We start from the raw sequence: 17403 nt of genomic DNA on the forward strand, positions 1-17403 counted from the left end.
TGGCCGCCGCGGCCCGCGCGCTGCGGCCAGCGCACCGCGCTGATCCGATGGCAGGAGCCAGGTGCTTCTCCTGGTCTCCCATGGGGTGCAGGGCCCAAGCACTTGGGCCATCCTCCACTGCCTTCCCGGGCCACAGCAGAGAGCTGGCCTGGAAGAGGGGCAACCAGGACAGAATCCGGCGCCCCAACCGGGACTAGAACCTGGTGTGCCGGCGCCGCTAGGCGGAGGATTAGCCTAGTGAGCCGCGGCGCCGGCTTCACTTTGTGATTTACATGCTTTTATTATTATTATTATTATTTTTTTTTTTTTTGACAGGCAGAGTGGACAGTGAGAGAGAGAGACAGAGAGAAAGGTCTTCCTTGTTGCCGTTTGTTCACCCCCCAATGGCCACTGCGGCCGGTGCACCGCACTGATCCGAAGCCAGGAGCCAGGTGCTTCTTCTGGTCTCCCATGGGGTGCAGGGCCCAAGAACTTGGCCATCCTCCGCTGCACTCCCGGGCCACAGCAGAGAGCTGGCCTGGAAGAGGGGCAACCGGGACAGAATCCGGCGCCCCAACCGGGCGCAGGTGCAGGTGGAGGATTAGCCTATTGAGCCACGGCGCCGGCAACATGCTTTATCAGTAGGAGAAATTGCAGCATTGCGGAGTTTCTCTGATTAGTGAAGGCGCCCCAGAAGTGTTCGCACAGCTTCTGCTCGTAGTTAATACTCAAGTGTCCAGACGACTAAAAGAGTGCTGGGGGCTGGCGTTGTAGCGCAGCAGGTTAACCCACTGCCTGACACTGGCATCCCATGTGAGTGCCGTTTCGGGTCCTGGCTACTTCACATGGATCCAGCTTCCTGCTAGTGTGCTGGGAAAGCAGCAGAAGATGGCCCAAGCACTTGGGGCCCTGCACGCATGTGGGAGACCAGGATGAAGCTCCTCGCTTTAGTCTGGGCCAGCCTGGTCTTTGGGACATTTGTGAACCAGCAGATGGAAGATCTCTGTCTCTCCCTCTCTTTCTCTAACTCTTTCAGATAAGAATCTTTTTTAAAAAAATTCCATTCTACATTACCAGTAAGTCTGTGCTACAAGTATGCTTAAAGGATAAAAACAGAATGAGAGAAGGATGAGAACTATCCAGTAGAAAAGACATGAGACACCCGTAGTGAAATGAAGGCCATGAACAAGGAGGCTGGTGTTTTGGCAAAGCGGGTAGAGCCGCCACCTGCAACACTGGCATCCTTTGTGGGCGCCAGTTCCTGTCCCGGTTGCTCCACTTCAATCAAGCTCTGTGCTGGGAAAAGCAGTGGAAGATGGCCCGAGTGATTGGGCTCCTGCCACATTGGTGGGAGACCCAGAAGAAGCTCCTGGCTCTGGGCTGGCCCCACGCTGGCAATTGCGACCATTGGGGAATGAACCAGTGGATGGAAGATCTGTCTGTCCCTCTCTGTAACTCTGACTTTCAAATAAATAAATCTTTTAAGAAAAATGACTAATGTATTAACACCTCCATTGTGGAAAGTTGTATTACAACTAAGGAAGCTGAATTCTGTGATTGTTTTTTTTGCAAATATACCTATGAAGTGGAGTATAACTTAGTAGAAATTGTCTCTAGATAAGAATGCAAACCACTTTTTTAAAACGAATGGCTGCCTTGTCCTTACTTTCATCCTTACTTTCATGAGATTGGATTAAAGTAACTCATTTTTCCAGGAGTTTATTTTTAAGATTTACTTATTTGTAAGGCAGAGTTAGAGATCTCTGTCCACTGGTTCCTACCCAGATGGCCACAACAGCCAGGGCTGGGCCAGGCTGAAGCCAGGAACCTGGAACTGTATCTGGGTTTCCTACATGGGTACAGGGGCCCAAGTAGTTGGGTTGTCTTCTGCTTTCCCAGGCATATTAGCAGAGCGCTGGATCAGAAGTGGAGCAGTCTGGACTTAAACCCACGTCCATATGAGATGCTGTCGTCAAAGCTGTTGGGTTAACCTGCTGAGCCACAGTGTTAGCCTTGAGTTAAACTAATTCTCCCAGCCTCATGTAACCACCTGTCTCGTTACTTTACGTAGTTCTAAAGTGAAGAGATGATTATAGTGAAGAATGAGCTAGCTTTTACTGAGGCAGGTCAAGATTTCAGAACAATCCGTGTGTGAAACACTTTATGTAGTTGACAGAGCACAGCTGTGGTCAAACAAAGACATTTGCACAGTCCTTTAAATATTAGGATTGAGGCCGGCGCCGCGGCTCACTAAGCTAATCCTCCGCCTAGCGGCGCCGGCACACCCGGTTCTAGTCCCGGTCGGGGCGCCGGATTCTATCCCGGTTGCCCCTCTTCCAGGCCAGCTCTCTGCTGTGGCCCGGGAGTGCAGTGGAGGATGGCCCAGGTGCTTGGGCCCTGCACCCCATGGGAGACCAGGAGAAGCACCTGGCTCCTGGCTCCTGCCATCGGATCAGCGCGGTGCGCCGGCCGCAGCGCGCCGGCCGCGGCGGCCATTGGAGAGTGAACCAACGGCAAAAGGAAGACCTTTCTCTCTGTCTCTCTCTCTCACTGTCCACTCTGCCTGTCAAAAAAAAAAATATTAGGATTGAACTTCTTTCCCTAAAGTAGATACTTTTAACCTGAGAGCCAAGAGCCTGTTGATGGAGCCCCAGGGTCTTTGTGAATCACTGAAATTATATGGGTAGTTTCACACCTGAACATTTTTCTGCGGGAGGGATCAGTATTTCATTCGCCCTATTTAACTGGCCTTTTGCCATCCCCCCCCCCTTTTTTTTTTAAATTTGACAGAGTTAGACAGTGAGAGAGAAAGACAGAGAGAAAGGTCTTCCTTCCATTGGTTCACCCCCCAAATGGCCACCATGGCCGGAGCTATGCCAGTCCAAAGCCAGAGGCCAAGTGCTTCCTCCTGGTCTCCCACGTGGGTGCAGGCGCCCAAGCACTGGGGCCATCCTTCACTGCCCTCCCGGGCCACAGCAGAGAGCTGGACTGGAAGAGGAGCAGCCAGGACTAGAACCCAGTGCCCATATGGGATGCCGGCGCTGCAGGCGGAGGATTAGCCAAGCGAGCCACAGCGCCAGCCCATGCCATCCCATTTTTTAAAAATCTCTATTCCAGAATGATGTTGAGAATAGTTCTACAAAAACTAAAAATAATCCCAAAAAACGTCCAGGTACAGGTTGTAATTACTTTACCACTGTGTGGGAGACAGGGTTGGGCTTCGGGATAGACGGACTTGGGCTTGAATCCTGAACACCTGGGCCTGAACACTTGCTGGCTGTGTTCCCTGAATAAAGCAGTCTCTTAGAGACTCAATTTATGCTTCTAAAAAGGGTGACTACAAATGTCCACAGGACATAAAAGGACACAAGTATATACAGCACCTGTGTTACAGATTGCCTAATAGGTAAAGGAAATTCAGTGAGCTGGAGCCATCTAGAAGTTTCTGAAGAGCAGCAACAGTAACCTTGTTCTTCAGATTTTTGTTGGAGGGGCAGAGAGCTCCCATGCACTGGTTTTCTCCCCAGATGCCAGTGGCAAGGACTGGTCCAGGCAGATCCCAGAACTCATAGGGTCTCCATGTAGGTCAGGAACCCAGTTACCTGAGCCGTCACTGTGGCTCCTCAGGGACTGCGTCAGCAGGAAGCTGGGGCAGGAGCCAGAGTCAGGTATTGAACCCAGGCACTCTGGTGGGTCATGGGCCGCTCAGCTGCCACGTGCCTGCCCCAGGAAGGGTTCATTTAAATTGAGATAAACACGTCACTCCTGGAGGTACCCACTGTCCCTGATCACTGTTGGCGATTCTACTGTGTAGTCTGTATGGAACATCATTCATGTTGGCTGCAGTCCACCCTTTCCTGCAGTGCCCAGGACGGATTTCTGTTGATGTCCTCACCAACATTCATAATTATCACAACTTGTATGTTTTGCCCTTTCTTTTGTCTTAAAGGGCTGTCTCCTGTATTCACTTTGCATTTGCCTGCAGGGTCAGGATGTTTTCTTGTATTGACAGTGTTCTTTCTTGTTCCTTCCTCTTTTTCCTGTTTTTTGTTTTTTTTCCTGGTAGGAGACCTTTACAGCCCTCCTGGATTTGAATGCCATGTGAAGTACCTCCTCTCCTGCGGAGGGTGGTTTTGACACTGTGTCTATGGCTGGCTTTCTCAGCCTATGTTGTATTGACCTTTGGGGCCAGGTACTTTGGGGTAGTGGAGGCTGTTCTTGTGCCTCACACAGTGTATACCACTGCCCCTGTTGTCTCCATGAGATGCCCGTAGTATGTTTTAATCGTTAGAAGTGTAGGTAGTCATTGCCCAGGCCCCGGTGGGTAAAACTGTCCCTAGTTGAAGTCCTCTGGTTTGTAGTGACCTTGTCATACAGGGTTAGTATCTTTAAATGAGGAGAATTTTTATCTTGGTAACATTTTTTTTAAGCTTTTATTCTATGTCAGGCAGTTCTTCATGCTTCCCACAAACTCATCTGACCCCATTTACTGGTCACAACGTATGGAGTAGGTATTGACTGGCATTGTCCCCATCTTAGGGAGGAGAAATCGTAGTCCAGCCTTCTAATGTGCAGAAGATGTTAAACTTGCTTTACTGAGGGATGATTCACATACAGAAAATACGCTCCCTTTAGGAGTTGTCTGATACGTGCTCATTAGACTTTGCTTTTCTAGAGTGTGACCTCCTTGAATTATAGTGTGTGATCTTTCATCCAGCTTCTCTAAGCATAAGATTTTTGAGAGTCCCTACTACTGTTGTATGTGGTTCAGGCCTTTCACTGCTCAGTGTTCTTCTTCTGTATGGGTCTACCAGGGTTGGTTTCTGCATTTATCTATTGATGGACTTTTGAATTCTTTCCAGACTTTGGTCATAAATAAAGTTGCTGTGACTATTTGTAAAGGAACCTTTCTGTGAATGTGTTTTCATTTCTTATTTTTTTTTTAATGTTTATTTAAAAAGCAGCTCGACAGAGATCATCCATCCACTGGGTTGGTCCCCAAATGTCTGTTAGGTCTGGGCCAAGCCAAGGCCAGGAGCCCAGCATGCCCTCCATGTCTCCCAGGTGGTGCAGGGAACCATCACCTGCTGCCTCCCAGAATGCGTTCGCAGGAAACTGGTTTGGAACCAGAGTAGCCAGCAGTTGAATCAGGCACCCCCATGTGGGATGTGGCTTAACCCACCCTGCCACAGCCCCTGCTTCCGTGTTTTCTTTGGGAAAATTTCTCTTGGACCAGGAAGTGTATGTTAGGAGCAGTGGCAGAATTGATTTGGGAAGTGATTGCACGGGTACGCCGCCTCACGCGCAATGTGTGAGTCAGCCACCCCATACCTCCATCAGCACGTTTTAGCCATTCTAGAGGAAGTGCTGCGCCATCTCACTGTGGTACACTTGTAGTTTCTCTAGATACTACTGATGTTGAGCAGTTTTTCATGTACTTATTGATCATTTGTATCTTTTGTCAAATGGCTGATCAAACCTTGTGCCCATTTTTAACTCAGTGAGTTGTTTTTTTTTTTTTTTTTTTTTTTTTAAGATTTATTTGTTTATTTGAAAGGTGAACTTACAGAGAGGGAGAGACAGAGGTTTTCCATCTGCTGGCTCACTCCCCAAATGGCTCCAACTGCTGGGGCTGGGCCAGGCTGCATCCCGGAGCTTTCTCCAGGTCTACTATGCGGGTGGCAGGGGCCCAGGCACTTGGATCATTTTCCACTGCCTTCTCAGGAGGAACAGCAGAGAGCTGGTCAGAAGTGGAGTGGCTGGGACCTGAACTGGTGCCTGTGTGGGATGCCGGCACCCCAGGCAGCTGCTTAACCCACTGTGCCACAGCACTGACCCCAGCTTGGTGACTTTTCCTGATCTGTGAGAGTTCTCTTTATATATTCTAGATAGAAGTCCTGTCTCAAGAGGAGGTGCGGGTATTCTCAATGAGCAGCTTGCCTCTTTGTTTTCTTAGTGGTATCTTTCAAGCAGCAAAAGTTCTAAATTCTGATGAAGTCTAAGTTGTCAGTTTTTTCTCTTATGAGTCTTGCTTTTTGTGTCCTTAACTTCTCCAGTCACAGGCACTTTCATGTCTGTGTTTGTGAAAGTTCAAGGTTTTAACTTCTACATTGAGGTCTGTGTGTGCACCATTTCAGGTAAGATTTTTTTTGTATGTGCAAGGTAAGAATCATGATTGAATTTTTTTTTTTGGGGGGGGACAGGCAGAGTGGACAGTGAGAGGGAGAGACAGAGAGAAAGGTCTTCCTTTTCCATTGGTTCACCCCTCAATGGCCACTGCGGCCGGAGAACCACACTGATCTGAAGGCAGGAGCCAGGTGCTTCTCCTGGTCTCCCATGGGGTGCAGGGCCCAAGCACTTGGGCCATCCTCCACTGCATTCCCGGGCTGTAGCAGAGAGCTGGCCTGGAAGAGGGGCAACCGGGACAGAATCCAGCGCCCTGACCAGGACTAGAACCTGGTGTGCCGGTGCTGCAGGCACCTAGAGAGCCTAGAGAGCCGCAGCGCCGGCTCATGATTGAATTTTTACATATGGATATCTAGTAGTTGTAGCCCTTTTTGTTAAAAAAAAAATTATTTTACTTATTTGAAAGGCAGAGTGACAGAGAGGAAGAGACAGATATCTTCCATGCACTAGTTCACTCTCCAAATGGTCACAATGCCTAGTGCTGGGCCAGGCCAAAGCCAGGGCCCAGAATTCCATCTGGGTCTCCCACAAGGTGTCATAGGCCCAAGAGTTGGGCCATTACCTGCTGTTTTCCCGGGAACGTGACCAGGGAGCTGGATTGGAAACAGAGCAGCTGGGACTTAAACCTGTGCTCCGATACAGGATGCCAGCCTCGCAAACGGCAGCTTAACCCGTTGTACCACAGCACTGGCCCTTATAGCTCTGTTTCCCCCCCCCCCCCCCTTAAAGATCTGTTTTTATTATTTGAAAGAGTTACAGAGAGAGGTAGAGCCAGAGAGAGAGAGAGAGGTCTTCCATCCACTGGTTCTCTCCCCAGATGGCTGCAACGCCAGAGCTGAACTGATTCGGAGCCAGGAGCTTCTTCCAAGTCTCCCACACAGGTGCAGGGGCCCAAGGACTTAGGCCGTCTTCTACTCCTTTCCCAGGCTATAACAGGGAGCTGGATCGGAAGTGGAACAGCCGGGACTGGGATGCCAGCGCTGCACGTTAAGGCTTTAACCTGCTGCACCACAGCGCCGGCCCCTGTAGCCCATTTTTAAAAGATTTCTGCTTTACTCATTTGTTGCAGATCACCAGACCGTACATGTAATATGTGTGTGGGGGTCTGTTACTGCACTGCGTCCTGTTGGCATTGGTCACTGTGTCTGTCATTGTGCTAAAGTACCGCAGTTCCTCCAGTTTCTCTATTTGGAAAATTGTTTTGGCACGTCTAAATTTTTTGCATTTCTCATAATCATTTACAATAAATTTACTAATTTGTATAGAAAAGAAGCCTTATGGAATTTTTATAGGAATTTCATTCAGTCTGTAGAACTGTTGGGAACAACTGACATGTTAATATTGAATCTTCATGGATGGTAAATTTTGTCATTTAGGTCTTTAATATTTCTCAACTGTATTTTTTTTAAAAATTTTATTAATTTGAAAGGCAGAGTTACAGAGAGAGAGAAAGAGAGAGGTCTTCCATCTGCTGGTTCACTTCTCAAATGGCCAGAGTGGTCAGAGCTGCACCAATCTGAAGCCAGGAGCCAGGAGCTTCTTCTGGGTCTCCTACATGGGTGCAGGCCCCAAGGGCCTGGGCCATCTTCTACTTCTTTCCCAGGCCATAGCAGAGAGCTGGATCAGAAGTGGAGCAGCCAGGACTTGAACCAGTGCCCTATGGGATGCCGGCACTACATACAGGCAGTGGCTTTACCCGCTGTGCCATAGTGACAGCCGCTTCCACTGTATTTTGTAGCTTATAGGTGCAGGCTTTGTGCATATTTGGTTGTATTCATCCTATTTTGGATGCTGTTTAAAAAATTCTATTTTTGCCGGCGCCACGGCTCACTAGGCTAATCCTCCGCCTAGCGGCGCCGGCACACCGGGTTCTAGTCCCGGTTGGGGCGCCAGATTCTGTCCTGGTTGCCCCTCTTCCAGGCCAGCCCTCTGCTGTGGCCAGGGAGTGCAGTGGAGGATGGCCGAGGTGCTTGGGCCCTGCACCCCATGGGAGACCAGGAGAAGCACCTGGCTCCTGGCTCCTGCCATCGGATCAGCGTGGTGCGCCAGCCGCGGCGGCCATTGGAGGGTGAACCAACGGCAAAGGAAGACCTTTCTCTCTGTCTCTCTCTCTCACTGTCCACTCTGCCTGCCAAAAAAAAAAAAAAAAAAAAAAAAAAATTCTATTTTTTTCAAATTTTCAAATATTTATAGTTTGTAAAGATGTACTTGATTATTGCATATTCACCTTGCTGGATCACTTGTTGAAGCACTGTGTGATTCATAGGATTTTGCACATAAACTATAACATTGACTTTGACTAAAGACAGTTTTATATCTTCATTATCAATATTTTTTATTTTTCTTGCTTTAGTAGCAGGCATTTGACGTAGCAGTTAAAACACTGCCTGGGATGCGCACGTCCCATATCCAGCTGCCTCCACTGAAGTCCCATCTCTGCTTCTGATTCCAGTTTCCTGCTAATCCACACCCTTGGCCACCCACATGGGACACCCAGACTGAGTGCCAGGCTCCAGGTGACTGGGGAGTGAACAAGTGGATGGAAGATTGTGCGTGTGTGTGTGTGTGTGTTTCTGCCTTTCAAATGAATAATTGAACATTTTTAAAAAGAGCTCCAATGTGATAGAAGTGCTGAAATCAGTCTTTCTAGAGTCTATTTTATTGATCTTTTTAAAGAACCATTTTCTGGTGTCTTTGATTTTCTCTATTTGTACCCTAGCTAATTGATTTTTTACATTTTATTATTTCTGCCTAATTACTTTTGGTTTAATTTTTTCTGTTCTCAGCTTTAAGTTCAAAGCTGTATAGTATGGCCGGCGCCGCGGCTCACTAGGCTAATCGTCCACCTAGCGGCACCGGCACACCGGATTCTAGTCCCGGTCAGGGCGCCGGATTCTGTCCTGGTTGCCCCTCTTCCAGGCCAGCTCTCTGCTGTGGCCCGGGAGTGCAGTGGAGGATGGCCCAAGTGTTTGGGCCCTGCACCCCATGGGAGACCAGGAGAAGCACCTGGCTCCTGCCACTGGATCAGCGCAGTGCACCAGTCACAGTGCGCCAGCCGTGGCAGCCATTGGAGGGTGAACCAACGGCAAAAGGAAGACCTTTCTCTCTTTATCTCTCTCTCACTGTCCACTCTGCCTGTCAAAAAAAAAAAAAAAAAAAAACTGTATAGTAAATCTGGAATTTCTTGCTTTTGCACCTTGCTTCCTTTATCTCTACGCTCTACTTTAGCTACACTCTAAATTGTGTATTTTTATTTTCATTCAATTCGAAATGCTTTCTAAATTTCTTTTAATTTCTTCTTAACCTTTAGATTATTTAGAATTGTATTTTTTATTACCAAATATTTGCATATTCTCCACATTTCTGCTTTAATTTCCAATTTAATTCAATTATAGTTCAAGAATATACTGTGATGATTTTAATCCTTCCAGATTTACTGAACGTTGTGTTACGGCCTAGTTTGATGCTTCTGCCTCTCGTGTGTTGTCAGCAGATGCAGGCACACTCAGGATGTGTGTGTCGTCTTGATGGATTGTCCCGTTACTGTGATGAAATACCTGCCTGTATCCTCCATAATATTGCTTGTTCTTCAGCCTGTCTTGCCTGATACCAACTTTAATATGATTTGTGTTTCTATAGTATCTTCTCCCTGCTTTTAACCCTTCTGTTGTCACATTGACAGTATCTTATAAGAGGCTGTGTTGTTGGGTCTTAGTTTTTGTCTCTGTTTTTTGTGATTCATTTGAGAAACAGGCAGAGGCAGGGAGTTCCCCTCTGCTAGTTCAGTCGCCAGAAGCTTGCAGTGTCCAGGAGTGAGCCAGGCCGAAGCTCACAACTCAGTCCAGGTCCTCCCAAATGGGTGCAGGGCCTCAACTACTTGAGCTGTCATTTGCTGTCTTCGCTGGGCCTGCATTGAGAGGAAACTGCAATTGGAAGTCAGAGCCAAGAGTCCAATGCAGGCACTCTGAAAAGGAACACAAGCATCTTAATTACTGTCGGAATCATTAGGCAAAAGCCTACCCTGGATCTTGCTTTTCAATAAAGTGCAAATTTTAAAATTTACTTATTTATTTGAAAGGTAGAATTAATAGAGAGGCAGACACAGAGAGAGAGGTGTCTTCCATCTGCTGGTTCATTCCCCAAATAGCTTCAACAGCCAGGGCTGAGCCAGACTGCAGCCAGGAGCTTCATCCAGGTCTCCCACGTGGGTGAAGGGACCGAAGCACTTGGGCCATCTTCTGTTGCTTTCCTAGGCACGTTAGCAGGGATCAGAAGTAGAGCAGCCAGGACTTAATAGGTGCCCATATGGGGTGCTGGTGCTGCCCGCTGTGCCACATGGCTGGCCTCAGTTTAATCTTTTTTACATTATTAACTGAAGAAAAGTAAGTTCCCTTTAGAGCTTTTTTTTTTTTTTAAGATTAGTAAAAAACTAAGTTAGAAGGTGCCAAATCATGATTGTAGGGTAGATGTCAACAGTTTGCAAACGCATACAAAAAAAAAACCTGTTTCTCAACAGTTGAGACAAGGGTTGTTCAAAGTCATTGCATCTCAAAGTTCATGTCACTTTTTTTTTTTTTTAGAAACTTAAATAACTTTAAAGAATCAGCCAAGTAGGCCGGCGCTGCAGCTCACTAGGCTAATCCTCCACCTGTGGCGCCAGCACACCGGGTTCTAGTCCCGGTCGGGGCACTGGATTCTGCCCCGGTTGCTCCTCTTCCAGTCCAGCTTTCTCCTGTGGCCCGGGAGTGCAGTGGAGGATGGCCCAAGTGCTTGGGTCCTGCACCCGCATGGGAGACCAGGAGAAGCACCTGGCTCCTGGCTTCGGATCAGCGTGGTGCGCCAGCCACAGCGCGCCAGCTGCAGTGGCCATTGGGGGGGGTGAACCAACAGAAAAGGAAGATCTTTGTCTCTCTCTCTCTCTCTCTCTTGCTGTCCACTCTGCCTGTCCAAAAAAAAAAAAAAAAAAAAAAAATCAGCCAAGAATAATACAACTTCTGCGAGCACTTAGACATAACTATAACTTATGACACATAAGAATATTCTCCACTTAATAAAATGAAATCTTTGAGAACAAGTTTTACTGTTAACTTTCTTTTTTTATTATTTTATTTATTTGAAAGTCAGAGTTACAGAGAGAGAGAGGTCCTCCATCCGATGGCTCACTCCCCAACTGGCTTCAGTGGCTGGAGCTGTTCGGATCTGAAGCCAGGAGCCTCCTCCGGGTCTCCCATACGAGTGCAGGGGCCCAAGGACTGGGACCATCCTCCACTGCCCTCCCAGGCCATAGCAGAGAGCCAGATCAGAAGTGGAGCAGCCGGGACCCAAACCAGTGCCTACATGGGACACTGGCACTCCAGGCCAGAGCATTAACCCACTGCGCCACAGTGCCAGCTCCTACTGTTTACTTTCATAATACAACTCTTTGAGGACAGAAGTCCTGCATGGGAAGTTAGTGCACAGTGACTCCTGTTGTTAATTTAACAATTAACACTCTTATGTATGATGCCAGTGATCACCCAAGGCTCTTGACATGAGCTAAGACATTTATTTTTGAACAGATAATACAATCACATTTCATAACTTGAAATGTACAGAAATTCTTCTGTTTCTGTCCTGGCACCTCCAGAAACTAATGTTACCAGTATCTTTGTGTCCATATGGAGATGTGGTATATATAAGCAAATACAGTTATTTTTTTTTCTCCCCTTCCCACCCTTTTTTAAAACAAAACATTAGTTTTTTAAGATTTATTTATTTGAAAGAGTTACACAGGGAGAGGAGAGGCAGAGAGAGAGAGAGGTCTTCCATCTGATGGTTTACTCCCCAATTGGCCACAACGGCTGGAGCTTCTTCTGGGTCTCCCACACAGGTACAGGGCCCCAAGGACTTGGGCCATCCTCTACTGCTTTCCCAGGCCACAACAGAGAGCTGGATGGGAAGTGGAGCAGCATCCCGAACCAGCGCCCATATGGGATGCCGGTGCTTCAGGCCAGGGCATTAACTCCTTGTGCCACAACGCCGGCCCCCAAAACATCAGTTTTAGTGTATATAACATTCTGCATCTTGCTGCTGTTCCTTCCTTCATCTCAGAGAATGTTTGAGACAGTTCAAAGGAATGGAGCTGCTGCGTGGATTTGCGGTGTGAGTTGGGCGCAGGAGTTGCTGGGGGGAATGTCCAGAGAAGAGAGAACTGGAGAATGAGAGGAGGACTGGCCAGCCAGGGGAGACCTCGTCGGGAAGGCTGAAAACCCAAGCCCGCGGCTGCTGCAGGGAGGTTGCGCAAGGGAGCAGCGGGTCTAGAGCGACTTCCTGGTGGCGAGCCTGGGGCTGCAGGCGGTAGTTGGGCTGGGTAATCTTGCAGGAAGGGCTGGACTTGGAACCCAGGAGACACTGCACAACATACTGCCGTCCATGGACCTTTGTGCTCATCGCTGTCTGCTTCCTGAAAGCTTTGTTGAGCAACGGCCGTACTTTGTTTCTGCCCCATAAGCCCTGTGTGAGTTCTTCCTGGCCAGATCTAACTTAGAGCCGCCGTCTAGGCCAGCAGATCCAGGGAAACACAATCCCGGGCTCGGCCATGTCGTAAAGCTCGGCTCTGCCCGCAGAGCGGTCTCTCTGGCTGTGTGCCAAAAGCTGCCTCCGTTTTCAGCAGTTTTTTGGCACGTGATTTTGTGCAGTCCTCATCACCATCCATCTTGAGAACCCTCTCCTCCTCCTACTCCTGAAACTGCGTTAGTGATCGCCCCACACCCCAGGTCAGTGCCGCTCTACTGTGTCGATCCTGACGACTCTAGGAACTCCATACAGGGCAAACCAAGCAGTGTTCGCCTGTCTGTAACCGGCCTGTTTCACTTGACATCGTATCCATGGTGTACCCTGTCACAGGAAATCATTTCTTTTGTATTATGCAAGGGTAATTTAAAAGTTCATGGAAAAAGATTGAAAAGTCATGTTTATTTTGGTGCAAAAAATTATGAGATCCATGCAAGGAGTTTTTCCATAATACTCATTTTCCATGGGCTATTTTTTTAAGACCCCCTCCCCTGATCCTGTCTCTCCTTGGGTGGCAGGGGCCCAAACAGGCCATCTGCTGCTGCTTTTTCCAGGCCATTAGCAGGGAGCTGAATTGGAAGTAGAGCAACTGGGACACAAATTGGCCCCCATATGGGGTGCCAACATCTTAGGCAGTGGCTTTACCTGCTTTGCCACAATACTGGTCCTGCAGTGTCTTGTTACTATTTTCCAAGGGTGTTTGGGGTGTGTGGGGTTCCTTCACATTCCATATGACTATTAGGATGAGCTTCTGATAAGAGTTGCATTACATGTGTTGATTAGTTTGGGCTGCTTCAGTTTTTATGGGTGTGGGTGTGTGTATTTTATTGTATGCATGCACTGCACTCTGACTTGTCATCTCCTATGAGCAGCTGCTTGGGTTGATCTAATAGTTGCTGTTACAAGAGTCCTACAATAAGCAGCCTTTTACATGTGTATCCTTGTGGAGCCAGTATTCCATATGAGCACCAGTTCGAGCCCTGGCTGCTCCACTTCGATCCAGCCCTCTGCTATGGCCTGGGAAAGCAGAAGATGCCCCAAGTCCTTGGGCACCTGCACCTGTGTGGGAGACCCAGAAGAAGCTCCTGGCTTTGGCTTGGCTCAGCTCAGCTCTGGCCGTGGCCATCTGGAGAGTGAACCATTGAATGGAAGACATCTCCCTCCCTCCCTCCCTCTCCTTCTCCCCCTCCCTCCCTCTCCCTCTCCCTGCCTTTCAAATAAATAAATAAATCTTTGAAAAACAACAACATGTGTATTCTTGTAACTATAAGAGAAATTCCTCACAGTAGAGTTGTTCGGTTAAAGGATATGCACATTTATGATTTCTACTGATAATCGCCTAATTGACTCCTGTAAAAACTACCAATTTGCACTTCTACCAGAACACCTGTTTCTTCAAACTCTTCTATCATAGTTTCAAACGTTTTCCTAAAACCCTTTCTATTGTGTAATACAATACAGATACCCCCGAGTTACATAAAGCTAATTAGTTACTGTAGCAAGAACAGCAGTTGTTTGGTCTACCTCCTCAAGAGACAGGTGAGTGCCAGTTTTCTCCAAAACCCCAAGTACCCTCTTCCCCGAAAGTCTCTGCCTTCTTGACTTCTGAGGGAATCGCTTCCTGGCCTCTCTCCATAGTTTGGGCCACCGCGATGTGCATCTCGGCAGCTCTCTAGTGTACCTGGTGTCTTGCAGTCTGCAGATGGTCCCGTCCCTCTTCTCCACCCCATGCAACTTGCTGAGGGAATCAGGTTGTTGGACCTAGGTGCTTTCCCACGGTCTGGGTCCTGCTGCTGCTGGATCCGTAGGCTCGGTCAGGCTCAGGTGTGGCATTTTTGGCAAACTTGTCTCAAAACAAGGTGGCTGTTTCTCCTCCAGGATGTACCTCCATTGTCCCTTTTGGCGATCACAGCCCTTACTGCTAAATCGATGGAGGCATTCATCTGTTAGGAGCTGAAGAACAGTGACATTCTTAAATCAGTTCTTGATTCGTTGGCTGCAATCCTTCTAGAGAGAGAAACTAGCCATCTAGTGCAGTTTGTACAGGGAAGCCAGCATAAACCATTGATTTTTGTCTCTTTCTTTTCAAGTTTGCAAAATGAGTTTCCTGCTATCCTCAGGTGATCAGTTACTATTCTTCAGTGTAGATTTAGGGGAGTTTGAAGCACTAGCATATACTTCCTCTATTCTAATTGTTACGCCATCCTGTCCTCAGTCTGAGATCTCTTCATGTGGTCTCCAAGACCTTTCATGTCTTCCTGGCATTCGCTGAGAGCTACCTCGCTGTGACAGGACCCAGCAGGAAAAGGCTGGTCACAAACAGTTCCTGCTGCCCCACACTGGAATCTGCTGCTCTGCCAAGAAAACTGGTTTTCCCTTAATAGCAGATGGAGCTGGAAGGACAGTGTTTTGCTGGGTGTGTTACGGCTTCTGAGTTTGCCGTCATTTAGGGGCCTTTTTTTTAAAGATTTTATTTATTTGAGAGGGAGAGACAGAAAGAAAGGTCTTCCATCACTGGTTCACTCCCCAAATGGCTGCAATGGCCAAAGCTGGGCATATCCAGCGCCAGAAGTCAGGAGCTTCTTATGGGTCTCCCACACGGATGCAGGGCCAAGCACTTGGGCCATCTTCCACTGCTTTCCCAGGCCATAAGCAGAGCACTGGATTGGAAGAGGAGCAGCCAGGACACAAACTAGCACCCATATGGGATGCTGGCGGAGACTTAACCTACTGTGCCACAGTGTTTTCCCCCATGGCTTTTTTTTTTTTAATCACATGCTGTCTGATTTTATTTATACAACAGTTTTCTTTCCCTTAGGTTTATTTATTTGAAGGGCAGGGTGACAGAGGCAGAAACACAGATCTTGTATCCGCTGGCTCACTCTCCAAATGGCTGCTACAGCTGGGGCTTGGCTAAGCAAAAACTAGGAGCCAGAAACTCCATCTTGGTCTTCTACGTGGGAGACAGGAGTCCAAGTACCTGGGCCATCTTCCACTTTGTTCCCAGGCACATTAACAGGAAGCTGGAGCAGGAACAGAGCAGCCAGGACTCGATCATGCACTGTGATAGGGGATGCCGGTGGCACAAGCAGCAGCTTAGCCCACTGCACCACGATGCTGGTTCCCCATGAGTATCTTATTCATTCAAACCCAGATCCATGTAGTTTTTACTAGTCTCTCATATCTCTCTTCAGCACTCACTGAGAATCCTGGTTCCCACTGAGGTTCTCACTGCCCTGTAGTTTCTTCGGCCCCAATGTGTTTAGTTCTCTTTCACAAAATTCTACAAATTTGGGATTTTGTTACATTTTCAGGGATGTCAGAAATTTTGTTACCAGGTTCTTTCAGTTAAGTATATGTCTTTGACATGTACTGACTTAAAACTCACAGAATTTTAAAAGCTTCAAGAGGGATAGGATGCAGCACTCTGGCTTCAGAATCAGCCCTTAAGGCATTCGGATCTGGCTAGAAGGCCCATGAGAGTATCTCAGGCATGAAAAGCCAAGACACTGTGGCAAAAAATGACCTAAATGAAAGATCTCTGTGAGATCCCAGCGGAAAGAACGGGCCATCAAAGAAGGAGGTACCTTTCTCTGAAGGGAGGAGAGAACTTCTGCTTTGATATGGCCTTGTCTAAATAAGGTCGGAGTTGGCGAACTCAAGAGGCTTCCATAGCCTTGGCGGCTCATGACAGGAGCCTTGGCTGATTACTGACGTCATAATTAAGAGTGTCAGGCCAGCGCTGTGGCTCACTTGGTTAATCCTCCGCCTGCGGTGCTGGCATCCCATATGGGTGCTGGGTTCTAGTCCTGGTTGCTCTTCTTCCAGGCCAGCTCTCTGCTGTGGCCCGGGAGTACAGTGGAGGATGGCCCAAGTGCTTGGGCCCTGCACCCGCATGGGAGACCAGGAAGAAGCACCTGGCTCCTGGCTTTGGATCGGCACAGCAGCGGCCGTAGTGGCCATTTGGGGGGTGAACCAACGGAAGGAAGACCTTTCTCTCTGTCTCTCACTATTACTCTGTCAAATAAATTAAAATAAATAAATAAGAGTGTCAATTGTTAAATCAGGACAGGGGTCGCTGTATGCTTGCTCCTCATGTATGACCTCTGTCCTTCATGTATTGTACTGTGAGAATTAACAGTAACACCTGTCTTCAAACAGTACTATATACTTTGTGTGTCTGTGTGGGTGCAAACTGCTGAAGTCTTTATTCAGTACAGTTAATCTTCTGTTTATAAAGATAATTAAAAATGAATCTTAATGAAGAATGGGATGGGAGAGGGAGTAGGAGATGGGATGGTTTGTGGGTGGGAGGGTGGTTATGTGGGGAAGAACCTCTACAATCCAAAAGTTGGACTTTTGAAATTTATATTTATTAAAGTTTTCTATTAAAAAAAAAGAAAAGGGATAGGATGGGTCAGCATTGTGGCATAGTGGGTAAAGCCTGCCTATGACGCTGGCTTCCCACATGGGCACCAGTTCATGTCCCAGATGTTCCATTTCTGATCCAGCTCCCTGCTGATGGCCTAGGAAAAGCAGTGGAACGTGACCCAAGTGTTCACACTCCTGCCTGCCATGTGAGAGACCCAGATGAAACTCCTGGCTTCAGCCTGGCCCAGTACTGGCTGTTGTGGTCATCTGGGGAGTGAACTGGTGGATGGAAGCTCTCTCCAGCCCCCTCCCCAG

The 17403-nt window shown here is 47.9% G+C and overlaps 1 protein-coding gene across 10 annotated transcripts in view; it reads left to right on the top strand.

Moving 5' to 3' along the window:
• Window positions 1-17403, top strand: part of LOC149119863 (uncharacterized) — an 80523-nt gene that overhangs the window by 3381 nt on the left and 59739 nt on the right. The window contains exon 2 of one of the 10 annotated variants that reach the window (XR_016227280.1): window positions 8519-8681. The exons of 4 other annotated variants lie outside the window; for them this stretch is intronic. Coding sequence is in view for 3 of the 6 variants with exons in the window: in XM_089323313.1 (XP_089179439.1) it covers window positions 8618-8681 (64 nt within the window). In the remaining 3 variants the exon portion in view is untranslated. Of the gene's footprint in view, window positions 1-1015; window positions 5022-6035; window positions 6187-7091; window positions 7418-8518; window positions 13968-17403 lie in introns of those variants that run through there. 5 more of the 10 variants (XR_016227284.1, XR_016227283.1, XM_089323313.1 and 2 more) reach the window with 5 other exon arrangements.

This window comes from Oryctolagus cuniculus, chromosome 21, assembly GCF_051225735.1.
Source record: "Oryctolagus cuniculus isolate XC-2025 breed Fujian yellow rabbit chromosome 21, ASM5122573v1, whole genome shotgun sequence".
In the NCBI taxonomy this organism is placed as follows: domain Eukaryota; kingdom Metazoa; phylum Chordata; class Mammalia; order Lagomorpha; family Leporidae; genus Oryctolagus; species Oryctolagus cuniculus.